Source organism: Labeo rohita, chromosome 6 (assembly GCF_022985175.1).
Source record: "Labeo rohita strain BAU-BD-2019 chromosome 6, IGBB_LRoh.1.0, whole genome shotgun sequence".
Lineage (NCBI taxonomy): Eukaryota > Metazoa > Chordata > Actinopteri > Cypriniformes > Cyprinidae > Labeo > Labeo rohita.
Window position 1 is genome coordinate 143,837 of NC_066874.1, and position 25,927 is coordinate 169,763.

Genomic DNA, 25,927 nt, shown 5'->3' on the forward strand with positions numbered 1-25,927 from the left:
CAAAATCAAACAGAGTGAGTGATTTCCCTTCCATAATGCAGCGTTATTGTGGTGTGTGTGCATGTGTGTGTGTGTGTGCGTGTGCTGTGGTTGTTCATCAGTCTGTGACGCTGATGACAGACCCTGTTGTTGTCTCTGTTGGCATCAAGCAATGACGCCCCTGCAAGCAATCAAGCAGCGTGTTGCTGATATGGTGCACACACACACACACACACACACACACACACACACACACACACACACACACACACACACACACGCACACACATTGCTGGGTAGATTTCTTGTAAACTGTGGTCTGTTACTGATTCCAAATTACATAACAAAAATTTTAGTTTTTAATCCATAACACAATACATTACACTGCACATTTTAGGTCATATAATCTGACTAATGTTTAATTATTTTTAGATTACTTTTGACTTGTAACTTGTTTATCACATTAATTTAAATAGGGTAATAGTGTACCATTGATATAAAAATGCAAGAAAATATATTTAATTCATGTTATTAACACCATGACATTTACATTTACATTTATTCATTTAGCAGGCGCTTTTATCCAAAGCGAGGGAATACATCAAGCGATTCATCCCAAAGAGGCAAAACGACTTAGGAAGTGCTCGTAATACCATGTAACAGGCATTGTTCAGATAAGTACAAGCTAAAAAGGGAAAAACAGGTAAAGAGTAGAACAAAAAGTGTTTTTTCAAATAGTATCGAAAGAGATGAGTTTTCAGCAGTCGCTGGAAAGTTGTCAGGGAGTCGGCATTCCGGATAGCGTGGGAAGATCATTCCAGCAGCCAGGAACGGTGTAAGAGAATGTTCTGGAAAGTGATTTTGTGCCTCTTTGTGATGGTACAACGAAGCGTCGCTCACTGGTGGATCTCAGAGTTCTGGAGGGAGTGTAGATTGGTAGATTGGAGTATAGATTGGGGAGGAGAAGTTTGGATTCTTCTGCCTCAGAAAGGGGACAGAAGGAGAAGAGTGGGGTGTTTGCGGTGGATGTTGTCGGTATTAGTTCCTGTACGTGTGGATCTGAGAACCGGCTGCTGATAGTTCGTTTTGTCGGCAAAGAATGTGGCGAAATCATCGGCTGTTATAGAAGTGGTGGGAGGTGGTGTGGGAGGGCAGAGGAGCGAACTGAATGTTTTGAAGAGGTTACGTGTGTCTGAAGCATTGTTGATGTTGTTGTGGAAGTATGAAGATTTGAAGTGCATTAAACATTACATGACGTAGAGGTTTCCCAAACTGGGGTTTGTGAAGGAACTGCAGGGGGTTTGTGAGTTTAAAGAAAAGCTAATAATGTAATAAATCACAAAAATATAAAATTAAAATTAAACTAAATCATTGTAAAATAACAACAACCAAAATAAAACTCTTACTAAAAATATCACATATTTTATTTGTTTGCATGTCATGACCATAAGCCAATGTCAGAGAGCCATTAATATGCAAATATGTTACTTAATTATTCATTTATTATCTAAAAATCTCAGAGAGACTTTGAGTAACTACATTATGTGAAAGAGGTTCAACAACAGTTTAGGAGTCCCTGCATGATGTGTATGTGAATTTGTGCATTTTTAATGTGTTTGAATGTCAAAATCCTTCCCGAGACATAGTAATACGTGGTTAAATAACTGAATGACAACCCGAGTAAAAATGAGTGTGTTCGTCAGTAGTTGATGCAGGACTGAAAACACTTCTTAAAACTGAAATGAATGTGCACAAACCCAGAGGAATTTCTGAATGTAAAAGGAGTAGGCTATTTTAAGGGGAAAATTAAAAGACGAAAAAGAAGAATTAGGGAGAATCAATAAATTATAAATCATTTATTGCTATTGTGTGAAGAGATGAACTAACCCACGCTAACCAGTTAAACCTTGAGCCTATTACTGGCAGCAGAAGTACAGGCGGGAGAGCAGCGTGTGGAGCGAGTTTAACACGAGACATCAGTGAAGATCTGCCTTCATATGATCATCAGCTATGCCTTTCTTTCTGGCCACCTTTTAGGAAAGAAATGACAGAAACACCCCTCAGACTGACACGTCTCTGTTCTGGAGGGGAATATCACAGGAATATCAAGGGATAAACCGAGCAGGTCAAACGCGTGAAGCTGCTTCAGACCTTAATGTCGGTTTAACTTTGTGTTCAGACGCTTCTCCATGAAGATCCTGTAAATGTGAAATATCAAATGATGTGGCGTTTGTCCCAACTGTGCACGTGATAGGAAATAAAAGTCTTTTCAAGTTGTTTTTAGTGAAAAACAGAGGATTGTTTTCATTTAAAGCTCATAAATGTCTTTCATCAGCCTCGTGTCATTCATCAATGCGTTCCAGCGGCACCGCGGCCCTCAGGAGCCTCTCAGGGGCCCCTGCAGACGAACCTCCAGAGCTTGAGTTTCAGACCGTCACGCTAACGCAGCTCACAGACGCCTGACAGGCCGACCCGTCTGTGTTTGTGTTTCAGTGTCCTGCTGTGTGTGTGTCAATATCAACATCACATCCTACACAACAACACCTCATATTAATATGTTCAGTAATATATTAAACACAGTTTAATATGAAACATTATACGAGACACCTATTTACTATGAACATGACCAAAGACATTAATAGACATGAATTAATGGCTGTAGGGTCACACACACACACACACACACACACACACACACGGTCTCATTACTGCTCTTGTGTTTTTTTGTTCTCTAGTTTCATGGTGTTTGACTTTTTTTGGTAGGAGTTACTATCAGGGGTCAAAGGTCAGCAGTCCTGTGACAGCTTCAGTCCGATAAACGCAACAGCACCTCACAAACGGTCGTACGTCTACACCGAACGCCAGAACCTCAACAATGCCAACAAATCAGCGCAGACTGACTATCCTGAATGAATCATTCCCACAGGAACCACAGGAACTCTTTCTGTCTCTCTCTCACACACACACACTTTTACTAACACCAGTTAATGAATTAGTTTAGTGTCTTGTGATGGTTTATATAGTGGTTTTCCCACAGTAGCGGATCAGCTGGAGGAGGATCTGTCCGGACAGGTCTGGAATGTCTTTGGGATTTTTCTGCGTAACCCGAACGAGTCGAATCGCTGCTGTTTTCTGTCAGAATTCACTGTGATGTCTGTGAATGTTTGCAGTGACAGACGCCTGAAATTACACTTGGTTTTACACATTTGCTTTAAATCGACTCCATCAGGCGTCACGGGTGCGAGCCGCGGCCATTCTGTGGAACCAAGCCACAAGGTCAGCCGAATGTGTAAAGTTCAGTGTTTATTTATTACGCGAATGTGTGCTTAGAAAAGCTGAAAGTGATATCGCACAGCTGCCAACTCTCACATATTCAACACGAGACTCGTGCTGTTCTCACGCCACACGTCCATTATCTCACGCGGCATCCTCGGACGAGAACAAGAGCCCCTCGACTGAATCTGTGCTAACAGAACTGTAGGATAACAGCGACGCATTGTAGCGTTGAGCTGTGTCGCCACATCTGTTGATTTCTTGAACTCCGTTCCGTTCAAGTTAGTCAGAACGCTTAACTATTACACGTGTCCACATGTAAGACAAAACTCTTTCTTTCTTTCACAAAACAACCCCAACCAAAACTCACACCCAGCTCATCATGGGAATTCTAAGTTGTCTTAAAGTGCCCCTATTATGCCATTTTAAGGGTTGCTAATATTGTTTTAATAGACTCCCAAAACAGGTTTACATGTATGCAAGGTCAAAAAACACTTTAGTTTTCTCCAAAAATAGATTTAATTTTACCCCATTTCTAAATGATTCCTAAACGACTCGTGCGAAGCAGTTCGAAGAATCAGTCTCTCTAAACCCCTCCTTTCCGTGAGCCCTCACTGCTGTGATTGGTCAGATGGCGCAGTCCTTTATGATTGGTCTACCGCGTACGGCGTGTCGGAGAACGAAACGCCCATTGCCATAACTGACTGACGGCCCTGGAGACTTGTCAATACATAGAAAAGATGGCATCGATTCCAGCCAGAGTCTGATGATGAAACGGCTGAAGCGGCTGATCCACAAGTTAGCACGGTCTGGAAAGTGCTCACAATTTGCTTTTATAACCGAACCGGGCACACCTCTATGGTGTAAACTTCAGCAATGTATAATGTATTAAGGCGGCTTTCACACCGAACGCGGAAAGCGCTGCGCTGCCGCTGAGTTCAGTGCAGCCCTTCGGAGCACAGCGACAAAAGTTCATTTGAACAACTCATTTGAACTTTGCTCGGCTGCGCGTGCGCTTTAGTCGAGGCCGAAACAAGCCGTCCACGCAGGGCGGAAGCAATTGGAACGAATGGGTTTCATAGCACAGCGCTTTCCGCATTCGGTGTGAAAGCCGCTTCGTGCGCCATCCTTTATCATTACTCCAACTAATGAGACAGTCAAGCTGCAGCAATCACAAATTGTCAGACTACAGTGGGTCCACAGCTGAACAACAGAACTACAGAAGCGTGATTTAGCCTGTTAGCATGACATGTGCAGGGTTATTACACAACATAACGTACACAACTACGTATTTTGAACGATCGCTAGAAAATACAATATTTGTAGATTCATCATCTTTTGGAAGTGAATATAAAACAGTTTTACTCACAGCGTATGATACAGCGTCTTCCGTATAATGTACGTGTAAATTTCCATGTGACCTAAACCCCATGGAAATGTGTGGGCGGACAAGTTGTTCGCGACGTAGAACGTGGGCGGACATTATGCAAATGTGTTACTTCGTGACGTGTGACCGTAACAGAAAAAGATTCGAAATCCTGACGACTCGTTTAGGCAAATGTGAGTCGACTCTTTTTTTTGATAGACAATAACTTTATGTATCGTGCACTGTCGGCTTCACAACTTTGCAGATAGTTTATGTTCACATACAGCTACATGACACACTACATGAAAGATCATATTTGAAAACGCATAATAGGGGCACTTTAATGAAAGTATTAGCATGACTTCAGGGAGTACCTGTGATGGCGTCTCGTGTTTGTTTCAGGTGTTGGATGAGTTTGGATGTCACAGAACAACATTTGCTCAACATGGAGAGTGTGGTTTTGTTCATGTGTTAATCATCCACATTTACATTTATTCATCAGCAGATCCTTTCTTCGAGCAACAGCGACTGATCATAAGATGCAGTAACAGTACAACAACACTAAACCCTGTCGAAGCCTCCTGTTTCACTCTTCTCCATTTTTGCATGAGTTCATATCGCTGCGGATGAATATCTGCGCTCAGGCTGTTCGGTGTTTGTCGCCCCCTGGCGGAGGATACTGACACTAGATCCATCAACACCCGTATGGCGTGTTACTGAGAAAGAAAAACATCGATTCATTTTAGATTTATTCGTTAGCAGACGCTTTTATCCAAGGCCTTAGAAATGAGAAACAACGTCATAAGCCATTTGAAATAAACCTCATGAGTTATAGTGCATTTGCAAAAGAATAGATTGGTGTATTGCTAAGGGAGAAAAGTACAAAGAGTGAGAACTAATTTCTTTAAAAACGCATTTATACTTCTCCATTTACTTTCAAAATTATTAAGAGATTGACCGGATCTTATTTTATGCATATTAAATAATACATGATCAGTACAATAATAAAATATTAGTCTAAATACTTTTTTTTCAGCTAATATAACCAGGACAATAAAATATTAAGCAATAATTTCTATTACTTCTGTTTTAAATTATCTGTAGTTTCTGGCTCGTCTGTGCAAAATAAATGTATCATTGACTCATAATGTATCTTCAAGGAGAAGTCCACTTCCAGAACAACAATGTAGAGTTAATGTAGTCACCCCCTTGTCATCCAAGATGTTCATGTCTTTCTGTCTTCAGTCGTAAAGAAATTGTGTTTTTTGAGGGAAACATTTCAGCATTTTTCTCCATATGATGGACTGATATGGTTCTTCCAAAATGTAGTTTAAATGCGGCTTCAAAGGCTCTAAACGATCCCAGCCGAGGAAGAAGGGTCTTATCTAGAGAAACAATTGGTCATTTTTTCTGGAAAATAAAAATTTGTATACTTTCTAAGCACAAAAGCTGGTGTAGCACAGGCTCTGGGATGCGCGTTCATGACACTACGTACTACTGAGTCACGTCGAAAGGTCACGGAACTACAGACCCAGTGTTTACAAAGCAAACACTCAAAAATAAAGAAAGTCAAACGCTGTTTACAAACAAAAAGGTACAACGATGTCGGACGATTCTGAAGTTGTAGGAGAAAACAAGATGGAGTTTTTCACCACACTCAGAACACAGACGATGAACTTAGACGTGATTCGTAGTAGTGATGGGAAGTTCGTATCATTTTACAGACTCAGACCTTTGAGTGTCGTTCAGCAAAATGAAAAAATCTTTTTTCTAACACATCTACTGCTTACACAAACGTTGATCACACTACAAACAAGAAACAGAAAAGATTCATTCATTGTTTACCTGGGTCTTTAGTCTATGATTAGCTCACCTCACCTCTTATCTGACAAGTTTTCGGGTTTGAGTCGTTCGTTCATCACGTGACGCCCCATAAGATGAACGAACAACTCAAAAACCCAAAGACTCGAAACAGGTGAACTAATTCCAGTACAGAACCTAACAGGATGTTGCGCATGCGCGACTGAACGAATCACTCCCCGAGACGACTCGTTCTTCCCGAGTCACATTAAAGATCCGATTAAAAATGAACGAAACATTCAAGAACGCGCATCCCAGAGCCTGTGCCACACAAGCTTTTGTGCTTAAAAAGTACAAAAAAATTAATTTTTCTAAAAAAATGACGGATCGTTTCGCTAGATAAGACCCTTCTTCCTCATCTGGGATCGTTTAGATCCTTCAAAGCTGCATTTAAGCTACATTTTGGAAGTTCAAAATCGGGGGCACAATTGAAGTCCATTACATGAAGAAAAATCCTGAAATGTTTTCCTCAAAAACCATAATTTCTTTACGACTGAAGACAGAAAGACATGAACATCCTGGATGACAAGGGGGTGACTACATTAACTGTGAATTGTTGTTCTGGAAGTGAACTTCTCCTTTAATGTATCACTGTCCTTTATGTTTCGTGAATATCAGGAAATCTCGAAACAGTGTGGCTACAATTGTATAGGATTCATTGTCCTTTTTGATACATTAAAATGTTTACAATGACAACACTGATACATTAAAACAACGATACATTAAAATGTTTATTTGTGTATTTATTAACTCTAACATTCAAATAACATTGAAAAATAATAAGTAAAAAATAAAAATAAAATAAAAACCATCGGAAAAGAACAATAACCATTGCGATTTAACAATACAACAAATAACGAATCTGTGAGGCTTCTTTAGTGTCGTCATCACGTCTTGGCTGCTAGTGGCCAGCGCGGGTCACGTGATCAAAACAGTGTCATGGCGGCGTCCGCGGCGGTCCGGGCGGCTGTGAGTTTCTCTCAGCGGTTCGTCCGAGTTTCGCCGGACTGCAGCATCTGTCCGCTGTACCGGCTGAACGTGTGCACGGGAGCCGCGGTCGGACGCGCTGTCGACGGGTTTTCAGCTCCTAACAGATGCCTGCGGACCAGCATCGGTTCGTCCTCCACACATACACACACACACACGCGCGCGCGGGCGCGCACACACTGACGGATAATTAGTAGTTTGGTAACAGGCATTAAGAGTTTGCGTAACTGTGATCCCGTGTTTGTGTCTGTCAGGTGTGTGTCAGAGTGAAGACAGCACCTCACCGGAGGAGGACGAGCAAGTGTAAGTTTTCGGGTCAGATCGAACTTTGGTGACCGGTTCACCGAACACCAACAATGAGGACAATTTACAACATTACAACATGAAACCAGGATAAAAAAATAACCTCAAACCTAGAAACTGTGACAGAAACTCTTCTAGCAAGAAGTGACATTTAAATCGATTTACAGGGTCATTTTTGACCTTTATAACGGCAACTTTTCTAACCTGTGTTAAATGTATGTGTCCCCTTTAATGAAGCATTTAAATTTATTCATAAATGCAGTTAGAATAATGAAACACAACAGGGCTGACACCAATCAAATGAAATCAGACAAAATGACCTTTGCACTGCAGAAGTGGCATGGATTTACACAGACTGTTTATGCATGTCATAATATTGTAGGATTAATGTTTAAAATACAAAATATATTGAAAATGGAGAAATAAAACGTTGGAAACAATTCTATGTCAATTATGGAACTACCCTTCCGTTATGAAACTAAATATTCTTAATGAGTGATTCATTCATTCAGCTAATTCATTTGTGAATCAGTCACTGAATCGCTTGCTAAATTGTTTGAGAACGAAACACTGCTGTGTTGATCAGAGACACAAATGTTCTGTTGTGACTCTGGAACAATTTTGGAGCTAAAAAAGAAAGTGTCATCTTAAGCTTAGCCTATTTTTTATTCTATTTATTGATTTGTTATATACAGTTATTAGATAAAGTATAAAATGTGGCCTTAAAAGGAGGACGAATGTGTGTAGATGGACATGATATTTTAAAATGAAAAGCGAAGCTAGACAGATGGCCTGCTGACGAGCGCCGCTGAATCTGATGGGTTGATCTGCTGCTGTGCTCTAGGGTTAACGTGGTGTACGTCGACCGCTCCGGACAGAGGATTCCAGTCAAGGCGAGAGTGGGCGACAACGTTCTTTACCTGGCGCACAAGCATGGCATTGATCTGGAGGGTGAGTTCAAGCGTCTCCTCATCTCCGTGTGTTTGAGGTTCGTCTTCATCAGCTCGTGTTTCTGTTCTTCAGGCGCCTGCGAAGCGTCTCTAGCCTGCTCCACCTGTCACGTGTACGTCAGCAGCGAATACTACGATAAACTTCCTGAACCTGAAGAAAGGTAAGGAGAGCTCAGCTCAGCTCAGCTCAGGGCGGTGTTCGCCGCGAGTCGTTTCACGAGCGTCGTGTGTCTCTGCAGGGAGGACGACATGCTGGACATGGCGCCGATGCTGCAGGAGAACTCGCGTCTGGGTTGCCAGATCATCCTGACGCCGGAGCTGGACGGCATCGAGCTGACGCTGCCCAAGGTCACGCGGAACTTCTACGTGGACGGTCACGTGCCCAAACCTCACTGAGCGGCGGGAGAGCGAACGGAGGGTTCACGCGAGAGCCGGCGTTGCGGATCGCAAAGCACCGTGGGATACCGACGCTAGACGAGGCTCTTGGGTGAGCGCTCGCAGCTTTAACGGGCTCTTCGAACGGCTCCGGTGAGCTGAGTGGCGCTGAACTCTTGAGCTCCAGATGAATTTGGTCTGAAGGACGCCGGCGTGGTGCTGCATTATCCTTCATATAATCACAACATTAGCGATAGCGTAAATGTACGTCAAACGTCAAAATACAAGATCTGTTTTTTCTCTGTTTCCTTTCTTCTACATGAATAAAATGAAGCCTCTTTTAGGACCTTCAAGGTTTTTATGACAATTAGACACGTTTGCTCCTTGTTTCCTGTGACTGTAATGTGGATGTTTTATGACGTTCATAGTTTTGATAAAGTTCCCATTATCCTCGGAGACTTACTGCACTGCGGGAGAACATTACTGTAGTACAAAATCTCACTGATGAAAGTAAAAATGACAGAATGAGCAACACATACTACTGTGATGCGTAAGCAGGCTTCATTTTCTTCATGCAAGTTTCTTGTTTCTTAGTTGTTTTTGTGATGAAGTATGAGCTGGACGTGATCTCGACTCGTTTCGTGAGATTCACCAAAAAGAAACATTCCGCTTTACAAATCATTTCTGGCTTTTAGAAATGTTTACGTGTTCAGACTCTTTCTGTGTGAAAACAGCAGTTACTGACGGAAAGAGTAACGCTACACATCTGCTCTGCTGTTTGATGGCTCAGTTCATGCATCTGAGAGCCTCCGTCAGCGCCTGATCCAGCAGATGTAGGTTCTCTGCACATTCATGTGTTTTTCAGTAAGTGGCGGTCAGTAGCTTCATTCGTAATAAACACACAAACCTGTCAAACGCACATTTCTCCTGTCTTTGTCATGGTGCGCACAAATTATTCGTAAATATGTAGAAGTCGCAAATCTGTTGGAAGGTTTGTACAGTATTAAAATGTCTTGCTTGATTCTGATGTATGAAATAAACAGTCACGTGTCGTAATGAATGTGTTTGTAGGTCATCATTAATTCATTACAGTAAATGAACCCAAGATCCACCTCACTCGTTCAGTTTTCTTTAGTGAAAATCACTGGTGAGCCTCCGTAGCACAGGTGAGATCCAGAACACCTGCTCATCACGTCACGTGACCGTCGCTACTACATGTGAAGGATTCCGTTCATCGCTCGTCTGCTCCAGTGTCTCAGCGGCTCCGTCTCATGCGGTGAGTTTATTGACACGTGTTTATAATCACACAAACACAAACTCATCATCCTCCGGTCAAAACGCTGCAGCAACCGAAGCGTGTGTGGATGCTGTGATGCGCTTGCCGCGCGCGGGAGATTTACTGTTACTTTGTAGCGGCTGCTGAGAGGAAATTCGTCGATCTGTTACATTGTGAGTTCTGACATACAAGAGCGATTATGAGCGGCGTCTGAAATATTCTAGAGCAGAACTAAACTTCGACTTACTGCCAAGCGAATTTCTCATCAAGTTTATTTTGTTTCCGTCAGTTCAGATGTACGTTATTTAAGATTGCCACTACAGTGAATCTTTGCAAGATATGTTTTCTTTGTCATATCCAAACGACATTATCAATAATTCTGTCTGTCCTCTCTATGTCATTGTGTGTTTGGCCTTTTATGATGATGAGATCTACGCTATACAACGCTCTATACTGCAGTGAACAGATGTGTAACTCTCAAATATCACTCTGTACTACTTTGTAGTATTTGTGCTACTTGTGCAAAAGATTGGGGTCAATAATTATTTGTTTAGCTTTTTCTTTTTTAAATCAAGGGTGAGTTAAATTAATAAAAAGTGACAGTTCAAACTTTGTAATGTTACAAATAAATGCTGTTCTTTTGAACTTTCTATTTATCTGTGAATCCTAAAAAACAAAATGTATGATGGTTTCTGCAGAAATATTGGGCAGTACAACTGTTTTCGACATGGCTAATAATCAGACATTTTTTGAGCAGCATATTAGAATGATTTCTGAAGGATCGTGTGACACTGAAGAGTAATGATGCTGAAAATTCAGCTTTGATCACAGCAATTAATTACGTTTTAACGGATATTCACACAAAAAACGGCCATTTTAAATTGTAATAATATTTCACTGTTTTTACCTTATGTTTGATCAAATAAATGCAGCCTTGTTGAGCAGAAGAGACTTCTGCTAGAAACAAACCCAAACGTCTGGGTGTTGTAGTGTGAACACTCTGGGTGTTTAAATTTATTCCATATTTGAGTGGCTTCGGAGTATCTCAGTTTACGTTCCTCTCTTTTTCAGTAAACCGATGAGGGAACATGAGCTCTTCTCCACGTGAGCTTGCAGAAGATGTGCAGCACCAGCAGGTGACCCAGTCCACCATCCTCCTCCTGCTTCAGGAGGCCACGAAACTCGCTCCACCAGCGGCCGACGAGCGCTTGAGTTCTGGACCGTCACGTGCTGAGAGTCAAGACGTCGGGTCACTCGTTCTCTCCGGCCGTAAAGACTCACAGTTCACCGGTTCTTTCTCTGTGATGCGCGAGTCTGAGCGCGGCAGCAGCGCGTGGGAAGTGATGCGTCTGATCAACCAGCAGTGCGAGCGGCTGCTGCGGTCCGGCTGCGAGGACGGAGCTCAGGTCGATGTGGACTCCTCAGACGTCACAGAGACCGCGGTGATGTCCAGACCTCGGTTTGAGCCCGAGCGTCCCGCCGTTTCCTGTGGCAGCGTCCCATCTGACGCATGTTTCTCCTTCATCTACAACTCTGAGCCCACAAACGAGCTCACAGATGTGGAGGAAATCAAAGAACCCGATGATCTCGCTGAGCTCATAAAGACGCACACAGCGGATCACGTCGGCGCCAGCGAGAAAACTGAAAACACGTCTGTGCTGCACGACGAGTCCAGAGACCTGGGCCCTTCTGATCAGGACGAGCCTGTTGTCCCGTCCACAGGAAGTGACTGTCCGCCCGTCAGTCCTCTTGACTTCACTTCCCGTCTGGTGTCTGAGCGAGACGCTGACAGCGTGTGGCTCCCTTTAAACGCCTCTGAAAACACACGGTGTTCCTCACAACCGGCCGACCTCAACAATAATCTCGTAGAGAGCGTGAATAAGGAGCTCCAGGATCGGCAGGACGTCCAAACGGGGACGTGGGACGCCGGCAGACGGGCGCAGAGGAAGCAGCCTCGTCCCGCCCGCAGCCCTGACCCGCAGGACCCCGACGTGCAGGGCGTGACGTTCAGCATGTACCCGGAGCTGGACGCGGATCGGAGCAGACTGATCATCACCTCCAACTACAGGTGGAGCTGCTCGTTTCCAGAACCTCAGAGGGAATGAGTATGGTGTATTTCTGTAAAATGGAATTGATGTTGTCTTCTCCTCTGCTCAGCGAGGAGATCCGGCGCTTGAGGAGAAGCAGGAGCAGCAGGTGTCGGCCTCAGAGGACCAGCAGCTCAGAAGAGGAGAGCGACTCCTGCGCTCCGTCCCGTCAGTACCGGACACAAGCGCCAGAGGGCGCTCATCACACACACACACACTAGTTAGTGCTGGTCAACTCACTCATCAGTAGCACCCCACTAGCATCCTCCAGCACTAATTGTTAAAGTTGAGTTTAAGCGCAGCGTTTGTGATTCCCAAGGAAATAAGACTGATTTTGACAAGCAAAAATCCCCTATTTTACATTTCTGATGCACTTTGATCTCAATTTCATTTCATGTCAAGCCTTCGTTTATAGATACAGTAGGCGACACACTGGATTTATCATGTCCCTGCAGCAATGATTACACAATTTGATTAAGTAAACAGCATTGCAATGTAGTCTTCTGTAATTCATGACATAATATCTAAACAAGCTTGCATTCGTAAGTCAGAGGTTGACAATAAATAGATATAGTCCACCCATAAAGAAAAATTCTGTGATCAGTCACTCACCCTGAAGACCTGTGTGAGATTCTTATTTCTGCTGAACATAAAAGAAGATATTTTGAATAATGCTGGTGACCGAACTGCTGACGGTAGCCATTGACTTCGGTAGTAATAAGCGTTTTGTTTTGTTTTCCCTATACAGTCATTGGGTACCATCAACCGTTTGCCACTGACGACTGTTTTACACATTATTCAAAATGGTCAGCAGAAGAATCAAACTCTTACAGGTTTGGAACAGCTTGAGGATGAGTAAATGATGACTGCTTTCATTTTTGAGTGAACTTTCCCTTTAATGTTTTAGTCTACATTGACTTCAGTTCATCACATTGCCTTTATTCTTTTCACCAGATCAAGTTTTATTTAGTTGTAAGTGCTTCTTCAGGTTGTCGTCTTAGAGTTTGTAGAGTCACACTGGGCGTGTGTTTTGTCTCTCAGCACAGTGATTATAGTGAAAGCAGTCGTCGTTCTGATATCGTGTCTGTTCCTCAGGAAGTAAGATCTGCGCGTCCTGCCGCACGAGGAAGACTCCTCTCTGGAGAGACGCTGAAGACGGGACGCCCCTCTGTAACGCCTGTGGGATCAGGTGCGCCGGCGTGTCCCTGCTCTTAATGCGAATGTGTTTCTGAAGTAATAAATGTTTGTGTTCACATTCCTTGATCAGAATGCAGTGACTCGCTCCGCCACAGTCTCAGGTTTTTTATTAATCAGAATCATTTTAGAGTCACTTTCACCGTCCCGTCAGTTCATCCTGAATATAATTTTTTTTTTTAACAATGTTTGTTTCACATTACAGAAGTAAAATAGCTTGTGAAAACCAGTGTCTGATGTGACTGAACTTTCCAACGTTGTTCATGTTTATTAGTTAAAAGTTTATAGAAAGCACTTTATTTACTTTTATAAATAGTGTATGTATTCTTCTACTAAGGCCTGACGTAGTTATCGTGTCCTCTTGGTTTTTGCAGGTATAAGAAATATCGCGTGCGCTGTCAGCAGTGCTGGAACATCCCGAAGAAGGAAGCAAACACAAACTCCAAGTGTCTGAAATGCGGCGACGTCCTGAAGCTGAAGTGCAGCAGCTGGTAGGACATTCATAAGCTCCTCACGTCTGCTGAAGCGCTCGGATCTGAATCTCTGGTGTCTGCTGAGATGAACATGTCTCTGAACAGACAGAGATTCGTGAAAGTCTAACAACCGAATCATTCTCAGGGTTTGTTATTGTGAACGGACGAATGAAAGCTGTTCGGTCAGTGCTGTATATGACTACTCAATTATTTAATTGACACATTTCTTGTTTTGTTAACATATTTATTGCTGAATATATTTATTATTTTGTGTATTTTCTTTGGTCACAGTCATCTCTCTGATTTGTGTTTCCACTGGCTGTGTTTGTGTTCAGAGGTTTTCTGTGCTGGAATGAAATATTAAATTGTATTTATAGTCCTCTGTCGTCAGTGATTCCTTAAGCATTATTACACACGTGCTGTATGATCTGATAATTGAGTCTGTGTTGATCTGAGTCAGCAGATTTTTATATATATATATATATTATATCGGTCATATATACGCAGGTTAAAGTGAATGTTTCCTCTCTAATGGTCGAATTGGTGTGTGTTATGTGAGTGCAGATCTCAGATCAGCTGTACGTCAGTGAACAGGCTTCAGTTTCTGGTTCAGATTCAGGGTTTGTGACTGTGACGTGTGTAAATGTGACAATACTTGACTATAAATTTAATGGAAGTGAAACTTTTCGTTCATTTGCTTCATCGGTTGCTTTATTTTGTTCACTGCAGGTTCTGGTGTGTGCTGGTTCAACAGCGACTCAGTTGTTACTCGTTTGTTAATTTTGTCTCTGTTGGTTTATTATGCGTGTGGATCAGAATCTGATGATCGTGTGTCTTGTTTGTTGTTTGTTACGAGTAGGTTAGAAGCAGAACTGCTGCGATTGAGTTTGTTGTGATGTTTCCGGCTCACCGGCGTCCTCTGCTGGACGAGGCCTGAAACCTGAAGGACAAACACACGAGACAATGAAAAGCAGGAAAAGAGTGATGATCTACAGATATAAAACTTTATTCCTGTGTCAGCAGATTCAGTGTGTTTGTGCGTGAGAGAGACTGTTCTCACATCATCACCCGTCTGCTGTTGCTGAAATTGAGTAACTGGAGACGTGTGGAGGTGCAGGTCTCCCCTTAAACTCCAGCAGGACGTTTCGTCTCCATCATGTCACCCGTCAGTTTAGAGATGAGTTTATAGAGGAACAGGAGTGTGTTCTTCCTGACGGGTCGCGACTGTGTCCGTCAAGATCACAAATAATAAAATGCGAGTGTACAGCTTGAGCAAACATTCAGTCAAATACTGAATCTCTAATGTCCACTCGTGTATAAATATCAGTCGTCTTTGATTTATACTGACTCTTTTGTCAGAAACAAACCTTTATGTTTATAAGCATGATTTTAGAAAGTCATATTTACTGTTCAGTTGCAATAAATGCTCTTTATGACCTGAGAAATAAATTTTTATCTTTGACATTTGCAGTATGTTTCATAGTTCAGTGAATCGATCATCTCGGGCGATCGAGAACAGTCTGATTGCTCGTGATTTTGAGCGCTGTAAATCATTCAGTGTAATGTGTTTATCAGTGCATGCTGTAGTTCTGGACTCCTGCTGTCCTTCTGAGCGATGCCGAAGTGAGTTTGACCCCGTCCCGTCGGCCCCGCCCTGTCAATCGGAAGCCCGGCGGCCCCTTCGCAGCGCATTAAGAAATGAGTTATGAATAATGAGCGTTCGCGCGCTCACACCTGCGACCGCGGCGCATATATCCTGTTTGGAAAATGGCCGACGCTCTCGCCGAAGCGCTCGACATCAAGCCTCCCGCCCTCCAGCGCTCCAACAGGAAGTGTGGACAGGAAACAGCTGTCCCTGACATCCTCCCTCTGCTGCTCCAGGTGCATCCTGGGTACTCGACGCGCTCTATCTGTGAGCGTCGTTCGTGTTCATTGGGCGCTGAGCGATCTGTGATGATTGTGTTCAGATGCTCTGGTGAATCTGTGGCGGATCGGGCGTTCAGTCGCGTCTGATTCTCTCTGCGTTTCACATGAGAGCGGCCGCGCGTGACGGATATATTTAATCACACACAGGTGTGAGCAGCGCAATGGTTTCTGCATCTTATCAAACTGCATGTTGTGTGACCGGTTAGTTCACAAACTGTGACATAAAGTCAGATTCATGTGTTCAGTTTCACGTGATTCGTTGTAGTGATTCTCTTCACATTAGTCTGATGAGTAGGGGTGTAACGGTACACAGATGTCACGGTTCGGTACGTACCTCGGTTCGAGGGTCACGGTTCGATGTGATTTCGGTACAACAGAAAAAAAAAAAATCTACCATGCTAGGTTTCTTTTCATTTATTTTAAACAGACAGTAGTACAAATGACAATGTTTTTCCACCTACATGTGAAAATACTACATATTATATCAAATTAATGTCATATATAGGCTACAAAATCTGCAGTGCATATATACATACAAGGAATAAATACTAGAAATATATTTAATTTAGTTAGCTGATAGACAAGGGGGGAAAAAGTGTGCGACGCGTAACGTAGCCTATATTTGCTGAGTTCCAGTTCAGTTTTGTGACGGAAAGGAAACTCAAATGGCAGAAAGCCACGTCCTATTTGTTGATTTTTTTTTTTGTTGATTTTTCTGGTATGAGGAAAAATCGCAAAACGCAAAACATATCAGTTCCAGGCTTCCAGTGTTGCTAACTTGACAGCGCAGCTGGTCAGCTGTCCACGGTAGTCCTTAAGATCCCAGCACAATAACGCACTCAGCAAAATATAGTCTAATTATTGTTACCGATAAAATCCCAGAAAATATACAGATATTATTTTTGTCAACATCGCACACCCCTGCGTTCAACTAGATGTCTTTGTTTTTTCTGAAGCAAACGTGAGAGTTGTGTTTGTGCCAGTCTCAGTGTTTGGGTGTCGCAGTGGGGTGACTGAGGTGTTCTGAGTGGTTTCTAGGGTGTTGCTAGTGTAACTGGTCTGTTGCCGCACTGAGGAATCATTCACTGGAGCACAAACACACAGTCGCTTTAGCGCTCAGTGCTGGAATACACTTTGGCACAGATTCTTGCCCTGACAATCTGGATGCGGCAGTGCTCGTTGGTGAAAGTTTGTCTGCAGAAGTTCGATTCCTTTATGAGTTTGTTGTGAAAGTGTGTTAGTGTGCCAGATTTTCTTTGTAACCATTTACAGTGTCAGAAGTGTGTGACCACTAGTGTTGTAATATCTGTAGTGTTTCAGACTTTAGTGCTGAAGCTTTCATCACGAGCAGCTCTAGTACAAGTAATGAGTGACTCTGTAACAGCACTACTTTAGAGGAACTGACTGCCACATCTGAGCACTGCTGACACACACACACACTTATTGCTCTAAACAATTAAGCCTCACTGATCTGTATCGCTGACACACAATAGTGTTTACGTGAATGGAGGAAATGTGTCTCAAACATAAGTGTGAGTTTGCAAGAGATGTTTGCATATTGCACATGAAGTGTGTGTGTGTGTTTGATGTAATTCTCTCTCTTGTCCTCTTCATAACCCTCCGTCTGCTAGTCAGATCATTTACACAGATGAAAAGTGATTATCCACAAAACATAAAAACACACACACACACACACACACACACACACACACAGAGTCATTTATTGCTGCTTTGTTGTTGCGTGTGTTTAGACAGTCGGACAATACGGGCGACTTCTGATTCAAACAATTGCTGCGATTTCTTCCCTCGTGAGGAAACACTCGCTGCTATTATTACCATCAGTTTGACTTTCACACAAAGAGCCAAACGAGTCTCTGACCCGATGAGACGGCTCATCACGACGGCTGATTTACCGACATTTATCTGCTCAATCTTCATGTTTTTGTGATGATGTGAAATTGTTTATGATCTGTCTGTTGTTTACATGTGGACTGGGGCTAGTTGTCACGGTGGTTTATTTTCACATTCACAGTGAATGTCTTAAAATAAGTCTGCTGGATGAAGCACTAGTAGGCCAAAGTTCTGAGTTACTGATCGGGCTGATTCAGCCGGATCCATACAGGGTAAAACTGCTTCTATTACACCACTGACAGGACTGGATGTGTGCTGGAATAACACAGACCTCCAGCTCACGCACTTTTGTTCATTAGAGTCGATTTCTGTGATATGATACAAACGATCAGTCACACTTTAGTTTGGGGAACAGATCTCACTGTTAACTAATAACAATGACTTTGCCTCAATAAACTCAATAAATAGTAACGTAGTTGTTAAGTTTATGTATGGTGTGGATTAGAAGACTTAAAATATGATCATGCAGCATAAGACATTGAGAATGCATATAAATACTAATAAACAGCCAAACTGACTCTTGAAGCTCTGTCGTGTGTCTGACTGAACGCTGAAGATGCTCGTATGTATTTTTGGAAATGGAGAGAAGCATTTCTCAGTGTGGTTAAAACTCATCGTCTTAATTTAACACTGAGGCAAATCTCCACAGACGTGACGGCAAACTGCAGTCGACCGACCGTAACACAGCTGCTACACACACACACACACGTTGTGTTTCCGTGTTTTATGGGGACATTCCATAGGCGTAATGGTTTTTATACTGTACAAACCGTATTTTCTATCGCCCTACACCTAAACCTAGCCCTCACAGGAGACTGTGCACACTTTTACTTTCTCAAAAAAATTCTGCATGATTTATAAGCCTGTTTCCTCATGGGGACCTAAAAAATGTCCCCACAAGGCCAGAATTTACTAGTATTACTGTCCTTGTGGGGACATTTAGTCCCCATAACGTGATAAATACCAGGTCTCACACACACACTGATGAGGTGAGACCGTATCTGTGACCCTGGACACTGATTCTTTGCGTGATTCTAAAGTGGTTCTTTAAATGCAATTTAAATAGTTTTCATTATTTTATAAAACACACTGAGTCTCATTCATTAATAATTTCATGCAGTTTTGAGTGTTTATGTGCCCAGTAAAACCACAAAATCTCTGCCAGAGCGTAACGAAACAACAGGTGCGTGAACGTGTACATTTGTTCTTACTTGTGTTCTAATGATAATGAATCCAGATTATTCTAAATGCCAAGTTATTTGCATAAAGTCGCCCAAACGATGTCCATAAACAGTCTTTCTGTACATCCTCACCTTTCTTCACCTTCAGAGCGTCAGCGAGGCTGTACTGAAGCTCTTGCGTGGTTTTGTTCATGTTTTAATAAGATCTTCAGGTAAATCAGAATATGCTTTTCATCATCATGCTTTGAGCCCCCGCTGACAGCTGAGTTGTGTTGTCATGTCACTTACTTATTTTTTTATTTTATTTTTTTTAAAGGTGACTTGCAAGAACACTGTATGTGATCTCTGCATACACGTGGTTTCAATTGGTTCTTGTTTTTACAGTAAATTTAAAATAAATTTTAGTGTTAACTTGCTGATGAATCATGATTTCTGTGTGAAAATGTCAGTAGTTTGAATGCTCAGATATGCGTGAGTGTGTGTGTGTGTGCACCTGGTATTTATCACGTTATAACGTCCCCACAAGGACAGTAATACCAGTAAATTTTGACCTAGTGGGGACATTTGTGAGGTCCCCATGAGGAAACAGGCTTATAAATCGTGCAGAATGAGTTTTTTTGAGAAAGTAAAAGTGTGCACAGTCTCCTGTGAGGGCTAGGTTTAGGTGTAGGGCGATAGAAAATAGGGTTTGTGCAGTATAAAAACCATTACGCCTATGGAATGTCCCCATAAAACATGGAAACACAACATGTTTTTGCTGGTTAGTGAATGAGACGCAGTGTCCGTGGAGCTGCGCAGTGAGGTCTGAGATAAAGATGTGATGATGAAGAGTTTGAACATCATTGTTTCTGTCTGAATTTTTCCACTCAAACTCCAGCAGAACAGAATAAATGCCACTTCACTTTCGATTGCTTGCTTCAGTTTGACTGTGAGAGAGAACTTTTACAATGTTATTCAATTGTGATGTAAGTTTTGCTTCCTTTTGGTCGAGATCCAAGAACCTTCAGTGTCAGAGGCTGACCAGAGAGAGAGAGAGACAGTGAGAGAGAGAGAGAGACGGGTGGGGGGGGCTCTTATCTCAGGACTGCAGGCACTTTTTTTTACTCTTATCAGCATCAACATATTGTACAAGTACATCCTCCTGTCCAGCAGAGAGCGGAAAACTCTCTCTCTCTCTCTCTCTCTCTCTCGTCCAATACTAGTTCAGCTCAACTGGTGTCCAACTACAGCACCATGTCTGCTGGTGATGGGGGGGCTGATGGAGAGAGAGAGACGGGCGCATGGGCACACGTGCATCTCTTCTACTTCAGCGCATGTTCCAGTGGTCCGTCATTCCTGCAGTGAGGTCATCGCTTTGAGTCTCTGATCTTCGCTGAGCGCTGGAGAAACTCGTGGAGAACAGCACTCAGGAACGGGAAGGAAGCGCGAGGAGACGCGTGGAGGAGAGCGAGGGTGCGATCGCGTCACAGACGGCGTGAATGAAGACGACAGAGAAAGTGACCACAAACACGGTGAGTGACCAACGAGATCTCGTACGCGTCACCGCGACAGACGCTTTCCGTTCGTCTAACCGCCGGTGATTTGATTCAGAAGCAGTGCTGACACTGAATAACTTCATGCGTGTATTCAGCACTACTGACACATCATGCATATGAAATGAGAACAAACTCATTACAGAACGAGAAAGTTCTTGTAAACTGACGTGGACATTAAAAGACAGAAACAAAGACTTGGACAGAGAGAGACACGTCGGAGGAACGATTGTGACCCATAAAATGTGACGTTTCCTGTGAGTGACCATCTGAAAACACGTGGAGCTTCTAGAATATCAGGTGTGTGTTTTGTTAAGGATCGGACTGGTCGTTATGAAAAATAAAGTTTGTGAAATTGGACAGAAAGAGGAACCAAATATGAGGAATAACAGTCGTCGTATAAAAGAGGGAAACGTGAAGGAAAGCATTTGCAGAAGCGTGTGTTGAGTCGCTCTTTGTGTCTGTATGAGGAGGTTCATTGATCATGTCTGTCATAGCCATCGACTCATTGATCAGTCAGAGACTGATGTCAGAACTGATCGTTAGACAGCAGGACGACTGACGGATGATATGCGCATAGTACAAGTAACAACTAATGCAAGCGAACACTGATAACAGCTGTTCCTGATGAAGTCAGAAAGGCAAATACTAACGTTAGTTGTTTTGGCCGACATTAGTAGCAAATGCAGAAAGACAATCATCATCCAGTCCTGATCCCATAATAACGTTTGTTTAGTTGGGACCTGTTTGAGTTATTTCTTGCTTCTCAGATGAGCTGTCATGGCCACTACATTCTTCTGTTCACACTGATTCAGTGAGTCTTTTAACAGTAAAAACGCTGTTGTGTTGGTCACTGAAAAGTGTGAATTGAACTAGACGAAATGCTCAGAAGTGGAGTGACACCGGATTCACCTGCAGTGTGAACACAAATCTTAAGGCCCCCGTATACTCACGGCAGAGTGACGGCATCTCCACAGCACACCTACATGTTACATCCTGGCTACAGACCAATGGTAGTTCAAAGGTGTTTACAAGCTGGAGTGTTCTTTTCTTGATTGGCGAGCCTGAACTCCTGAAACCAATTCCTCCGGGTTTTTGGGACTTTGTTTTAAGAGTTCAAAAGGGCTTGTCAAACTGAACTTTCCAGAAAAATGTTCGTTCCGGCCTATTTTTGTTTGAAACGATCACACCAGTTTAATCTTTGAGCTGTTTATGATCATAATTACATTTCAGAAGCTCCTGTCTGTGTAAAATCAAACTCAAATCAAAACTGTTTTCTTCTCTCAGGACCAAACAGAAGCGACTAAATCTGCAGAGCTCCCCATGAGGTGCGATGAGAAAAAGCTGAGAACATCAGGAGAACTCATCAGTCTCAGGTCATGATGGAGAAGAACGAGCCGCCCGTCTCACCCTCCTCACCGTCTCCATCTGTCCTCCAGCACGTCAGTCCTGCTCGCGTGAGTTCCCCCGACAATAATGCGTCTCGGGACGCAGACAGCCGTACGGACGCGACGCCCGGCGCAGCCAAACCAGAGGTCACCGGAGCAGAGATGGATCCGGCGACGACACCTCGACAGAGCCCCCCGGTCACGTCCACGGACTCAGGCGGCGAGCGCGTGTCCTCGCCCCCCTCGACGTCCCTCCCGCCCAACATCCCCGTCATCAGCCTGGCTCACAGCAAACCTCCCCTGCCTCCCCTCTCCATGTTGGCGGCCCCGCTGACCGCCCTGCACCCCGCGCCGCACCTCCCGCACGGCCCCGCGGAGCTGCGACTGGCGCAACTTTCCTCGCTGTCTGGCGCCGGACCCGCCGCGGCCCTCCTGCCTCCGCCCTTCCTGCAGACGCACCCCTTCATCGGCAGGTGAGGCAGCTCAAATCCACACTTATTACCGCTGTTATATTCCTTCATAGGTGATCAAGAAAGAGCCACTTCATTTGTGTGTTTGTTGGGAGAAATGACTCGTCATCTGATGCTGATGTTCTCAGGGTGGTTGTGAGGGTGTTGCTGTGCAGCGTTGGGGTGATGATACACGGGGCAACTTTTTTTGAGCAGTGTTTTTTCGGCACTTTCACACTGGCAATGGTTAACAAATGGTCTTTCATCTCCTCTACTCTCAGTTTCGTCTCAAAGCGCCGCGGACAGAATGAAGTCAGATCTGTCTGAGCTGCGTGGCTGTAATGAGGACAGAGCGGCGACCGTCACGTTTGTCCAATCAGTGACAGACGGTCATCAAACACTCAGGATTGCTTTTATAGATTTCTTTTAGTCTCTTAATGTTGCAGTGTTTTCTCTCTTTCTCTCAGCTCGTTCCTCGGACCATCTGGAAGCTTCGGCATCTTCGGTAACGCTCGTATGAAGAGACGCCCGTCCGCGCACTTCGAACTGGACCTAAATGAAGGTACGTCACTGAATGCGTGGATGTTTCGTGAAAACTGATTGTCAGAAGACGCATGTTGTTTAAAACGAGTTTTCACTCTTCTGAACCTATGGTTCAGCATTTTCATGAAATCAGATGAATTTGGCATGATGATGCTCAGCTGTATCTCTGTACGTGTGGTTTTCCTCCAGGTCCTCCTCAGAAGTTGGCTCGGCGCGTCTTCACTAACAGCCGCGAACGCTGGCGGCAGCAGAACGTAAACGGCGCTTTCTCTGAGCTCCGCAAACTCATCCCGACCCACCCGCCCGACAAGAAGCTCAGCAAGAACGAGATCCTGCGCCTTGCCATGAAGTACATCAACTTCCTCGTCCAGCTGCTGAACGACCAGACGAGCGATCAGGCGTGTAAAGGCGCGTCGGAGGAACGAGAAGAGGACAGGAAGACGGATGGCAGCGAAGCTCTGGGAAACGGAAGCTCCGCGTCCCGTAAAAACAGAGACTCCACGGACTCCGTGGCGGTGCTGACGGCGTCGTCGGGCTCCAGCTGTTACGGCGACACGGACAGCGAGGAGAGCACGGGGCCGCGGACCTGCGGCGTCGAGACGAAACACGCCGGCAGCGGGATCACAGAGAAGGTTCAGGAACAGATACTGACGGTCACAGCGAGCGGCTACCAGCGGTGACCGGCACTAACCGCCCTCAAACGGACACGCTGGAGACGCGGGACGGATTTTCAGCCCTCGAGGCATATGAAGACCTCGTGTGATTTTAGTACATTTTTGGATCAGGTTAAATCTCTGGCTTGTGTTCCTGATCCACGTTGCGTGTGTTGAGTTAGCCGTGTCACGTGATCCTTCGTGTCCGCCACTTCTCCATTCAATTTCCTCTCGCTGATATTTCAAGGAGCTGTACGTGCGGCTCGGGCAGGGAATAAATAGAGCGTGTGGGTTCCTCGTGTGATCGTAAGTACCTCAAACTTCACATCTGCGACTGTCTGAAGCATTCTGACTGGATTATTGAGTGATGTGTTGGTCTTTTGAGAGAGAGCGGTCTCAGATTTTTTCCTGCTAAATGGAGGCAAATGGACAACGGCTCAGGACGTGCTGCTTCAGTGTCCTCTGTCTTCTGAAGACCTGCAGCGTCTTCAGGAGAATCAGGACGAGATGATGTTCTGAGGGCAGCTCGCGTCAAGCTCTGATCACAGTCTGTTCAAGATGATCTTCCTTAGCTCCGTCTGAACTAGCAAATGTTTGGATGATGTGAAGGTGGATGCAAAGGTGTTTGGAAGCTGTAATTATGTGGCTTGCATTAAAGTGATTTTGGTTTAAATAAATTAAACATGATAGTTTTCAGATTTTCTCTTTCATTTTCACTTCCTAATAAACTCAGGAAGCTTTTAGCACTAGTGTAACATAATGAAGAACAAAGGATGAGTGTTAAGTGCGTAAAGCGTTAAGTGTGATCCACAGAGAATGATGGGAAGTGTAGTTTTGAAGTTTTAAAGAACTGGCTGAATGAGTGCTTTAGCTGCTCTGCTGTTCTTCATCAATGCAAACACAAAGAACTTTGTACAGATTCAGACCGATCGGTCGTCTCAGTTGAAATTCGTGTTCCAGGATGTGATCGTCTACGGTACGGCAACGAAGAACAAGGGTCCGGCAGGAAATGCCAGCCTTTGGCGACTGCCATACTTTATCGTACACAAACACCAGCCTGGTTTCATTCTCCACATAAAAAGCATTGAAATCGTATGAAGTAGACTGGTTGTCAAAGGTGAATGTTAATTTTTTTATTATTAGGCATGTCATGAAAAACATGCTATGTTATCGTCAATGTCTTTTTACTAGTGCAGTCCATTATTGGGGGGTAAAGGAAGATGCTTCAACCAGCGACATGCTCACTAACCCAGCTGATGCTGTAAAACTGTTTTCAGGGTCAGCGGGTCGTGTCGTTCTCCAGGGTAGACGTGTCTTCTGCACTTATTGTGTCCCTCGGCCAGTCGTCCGGAACAGATGGGACGTCCTCCGGCCCTTGTGTGATGAGGATTTTCCAAGATTTTTCATCATAGAGTGCCGGGACAGGAAAATAATTCTGTTTAAAAAAAGGCCCGTCCTGTAGCCGGATGCAGTTTATCCATGACAGAACCGTGAGAATGCGAGCGGGATGGAAAAGCTGTGACGCTGTTCAGCCGTGCTGGCCGAGCTGTTTTTCCCACTGCAGCTGTGGCAGCAGGAGTGTGTGTGTGTGTGTGTGTGTGTGCGGGGGGTCAGGGGTCAGAGGTCAACTGTGGGTTTGACTGCTTCTCGTGTCTCTCGTCGTATCAGGTGTCCAGGAAGCTCCTACAGTTGGTGCTGTCTCATCGCCAGCCAACCGACTTCCTGACACGGACCACTGGTGGCCGCGCAGTTATGAAAAGGTGGGAAGAAAGAAAAAGTGAAAATCATCCTCTCCATTTCAGCCCATCTGTCACACACACACACACTCCTGCAAACCGCATGGCAGGAAGGGAAACTTGCGTAACGCTGTAATTCAGGCTCGAATGACACGCCGCAAACGCCCGCGTGGGCCTCGGGACGCGCTCACGTAGTTCAGGGATACGCGAGGGCTGTGCAGCGCGCGTTTCCCGTCTCTCTGCGCTCTGATACCGAGGCCTCTGGGGGGGCAATGGCTGGTGTGAGACACCGAGATAAACCCCCCTGATGCCCCCGGAGCAGGGCATTATGGGTACCACACCCTCTGCGCTGGCACTGCGCTCGGCCACCTGCACGGTTTCATCATGCCAGCAGTGGTTGCCGCGGTTACGACATCCCTGATGACACTGAGCACTTCCTCTGGCCAAGGTCACACACATACAGTACTCAGGATTACCCAAACAGT

General features: G+C 44.2%; 3 protein-coding genes across 6 annotated transcripts; all 3 read left to right on the forward strand.

Moving 5' to 3' along the window:
• The first annotated feature begins 7,373 nt into the window (after positions 1–7,373).
• Positions 7,374–9,453, forward strand: fdx2 (ferredoxin 2). Its single transcript, XM_051112377.1, has 5 exons — positions 7,374–7,592; positions 7,720–7,768; positions 8,613–8,719; positions 8,792–8,879; positions 8,958–9,453. Exons 1-5 carry the CDS (start codon positions 7,418–7,420, stop codon positions 9,112–9,114), a joined length of 576 nt encoding a protein of 191 aa, XP_050968334.1. The 5' UTR covers positions 7,374–7,417; the 3' UTR covers positions 9,115–9,453.
• A 774-nt stretch (positions 9,454–10,227) lies between these two features.
• Positions 10,228–20,490, forward strand: zglp1 (zinc finger GATA like protein 1). Of its 3 annotated transcripts, none has more exons than XM_051112372.1 (6): positions 10,228–10,369; positions 11,441–12,437; positions 12,527–12,624; positions 13,552–13,645; positions 14,025–14,141; positions 20,344–20,490. In XM_051112372.1, exons 2-6 carry the CDS (start codon positions 11,458–11,460, stop codon positions 20,483–20,485), a joined length of 1,431 nt encoding a protein of 476 aa, XP_050968329.1. In that variant the 5' UTR covers positions 10,228–10,369; positions 11,441–11,457; the 3' UTR covers positions 20,486–20,490. The 3 variants fall into 3 exon arrangements, with proteins under 3 accessions (XP_050968329.1, XP_050968328.1, XP_050968330.1); XM_051112371.1 differs by lacking the exon at positions 10,228–10,369 and adding an exon at positions 10,376–10,542; XM_051112373.1 differs by lacking the exons at positions 10,228–10,369; positions 20,344–20,490 and adding an exon at positions 10,376–10,542 and having other exon boundaries at positions 14,025–14,502.
• Positions 20,491–20,503: 13 nt separating this feature from the next.
• lyl1 (LYL1 basic helix-loop-helix family member) lies at positions 20,504–24,402 on the forward strand. 2 transcript variants are annotated; one of them, XM_051112374.1, is made up of 4 exons: positions 20,504–20,652; positions 21,961–22,534; positions 22,978–23,072; positions 23,243–24,402. In XM_051112374.1, the coding sequence occupies exons 2-4, from the start codon at positions 22,053–22,055 to the stop codon at positions 23,731–23,733; spliced, it is 1,068 nt and encodes a 355-aa protein (XP_050968331.1). In that variant the 5' UTR covers positions 20,504–20,652; positions 21,961–22,052; the 3' UTR covers positions 23,734–24,402. The 2 variants fall into 2 exon arrangements, with proteins under 2 accessions (XP_050968331.1, XP_050968332.1); XM_051112375.1 differs by lacking the exon at positions 20,504–20,652 and adding an exon at positions 20,660–20,973.
• Positions 24,403–25,927: the final 1,525 nt, after the last annotated feature.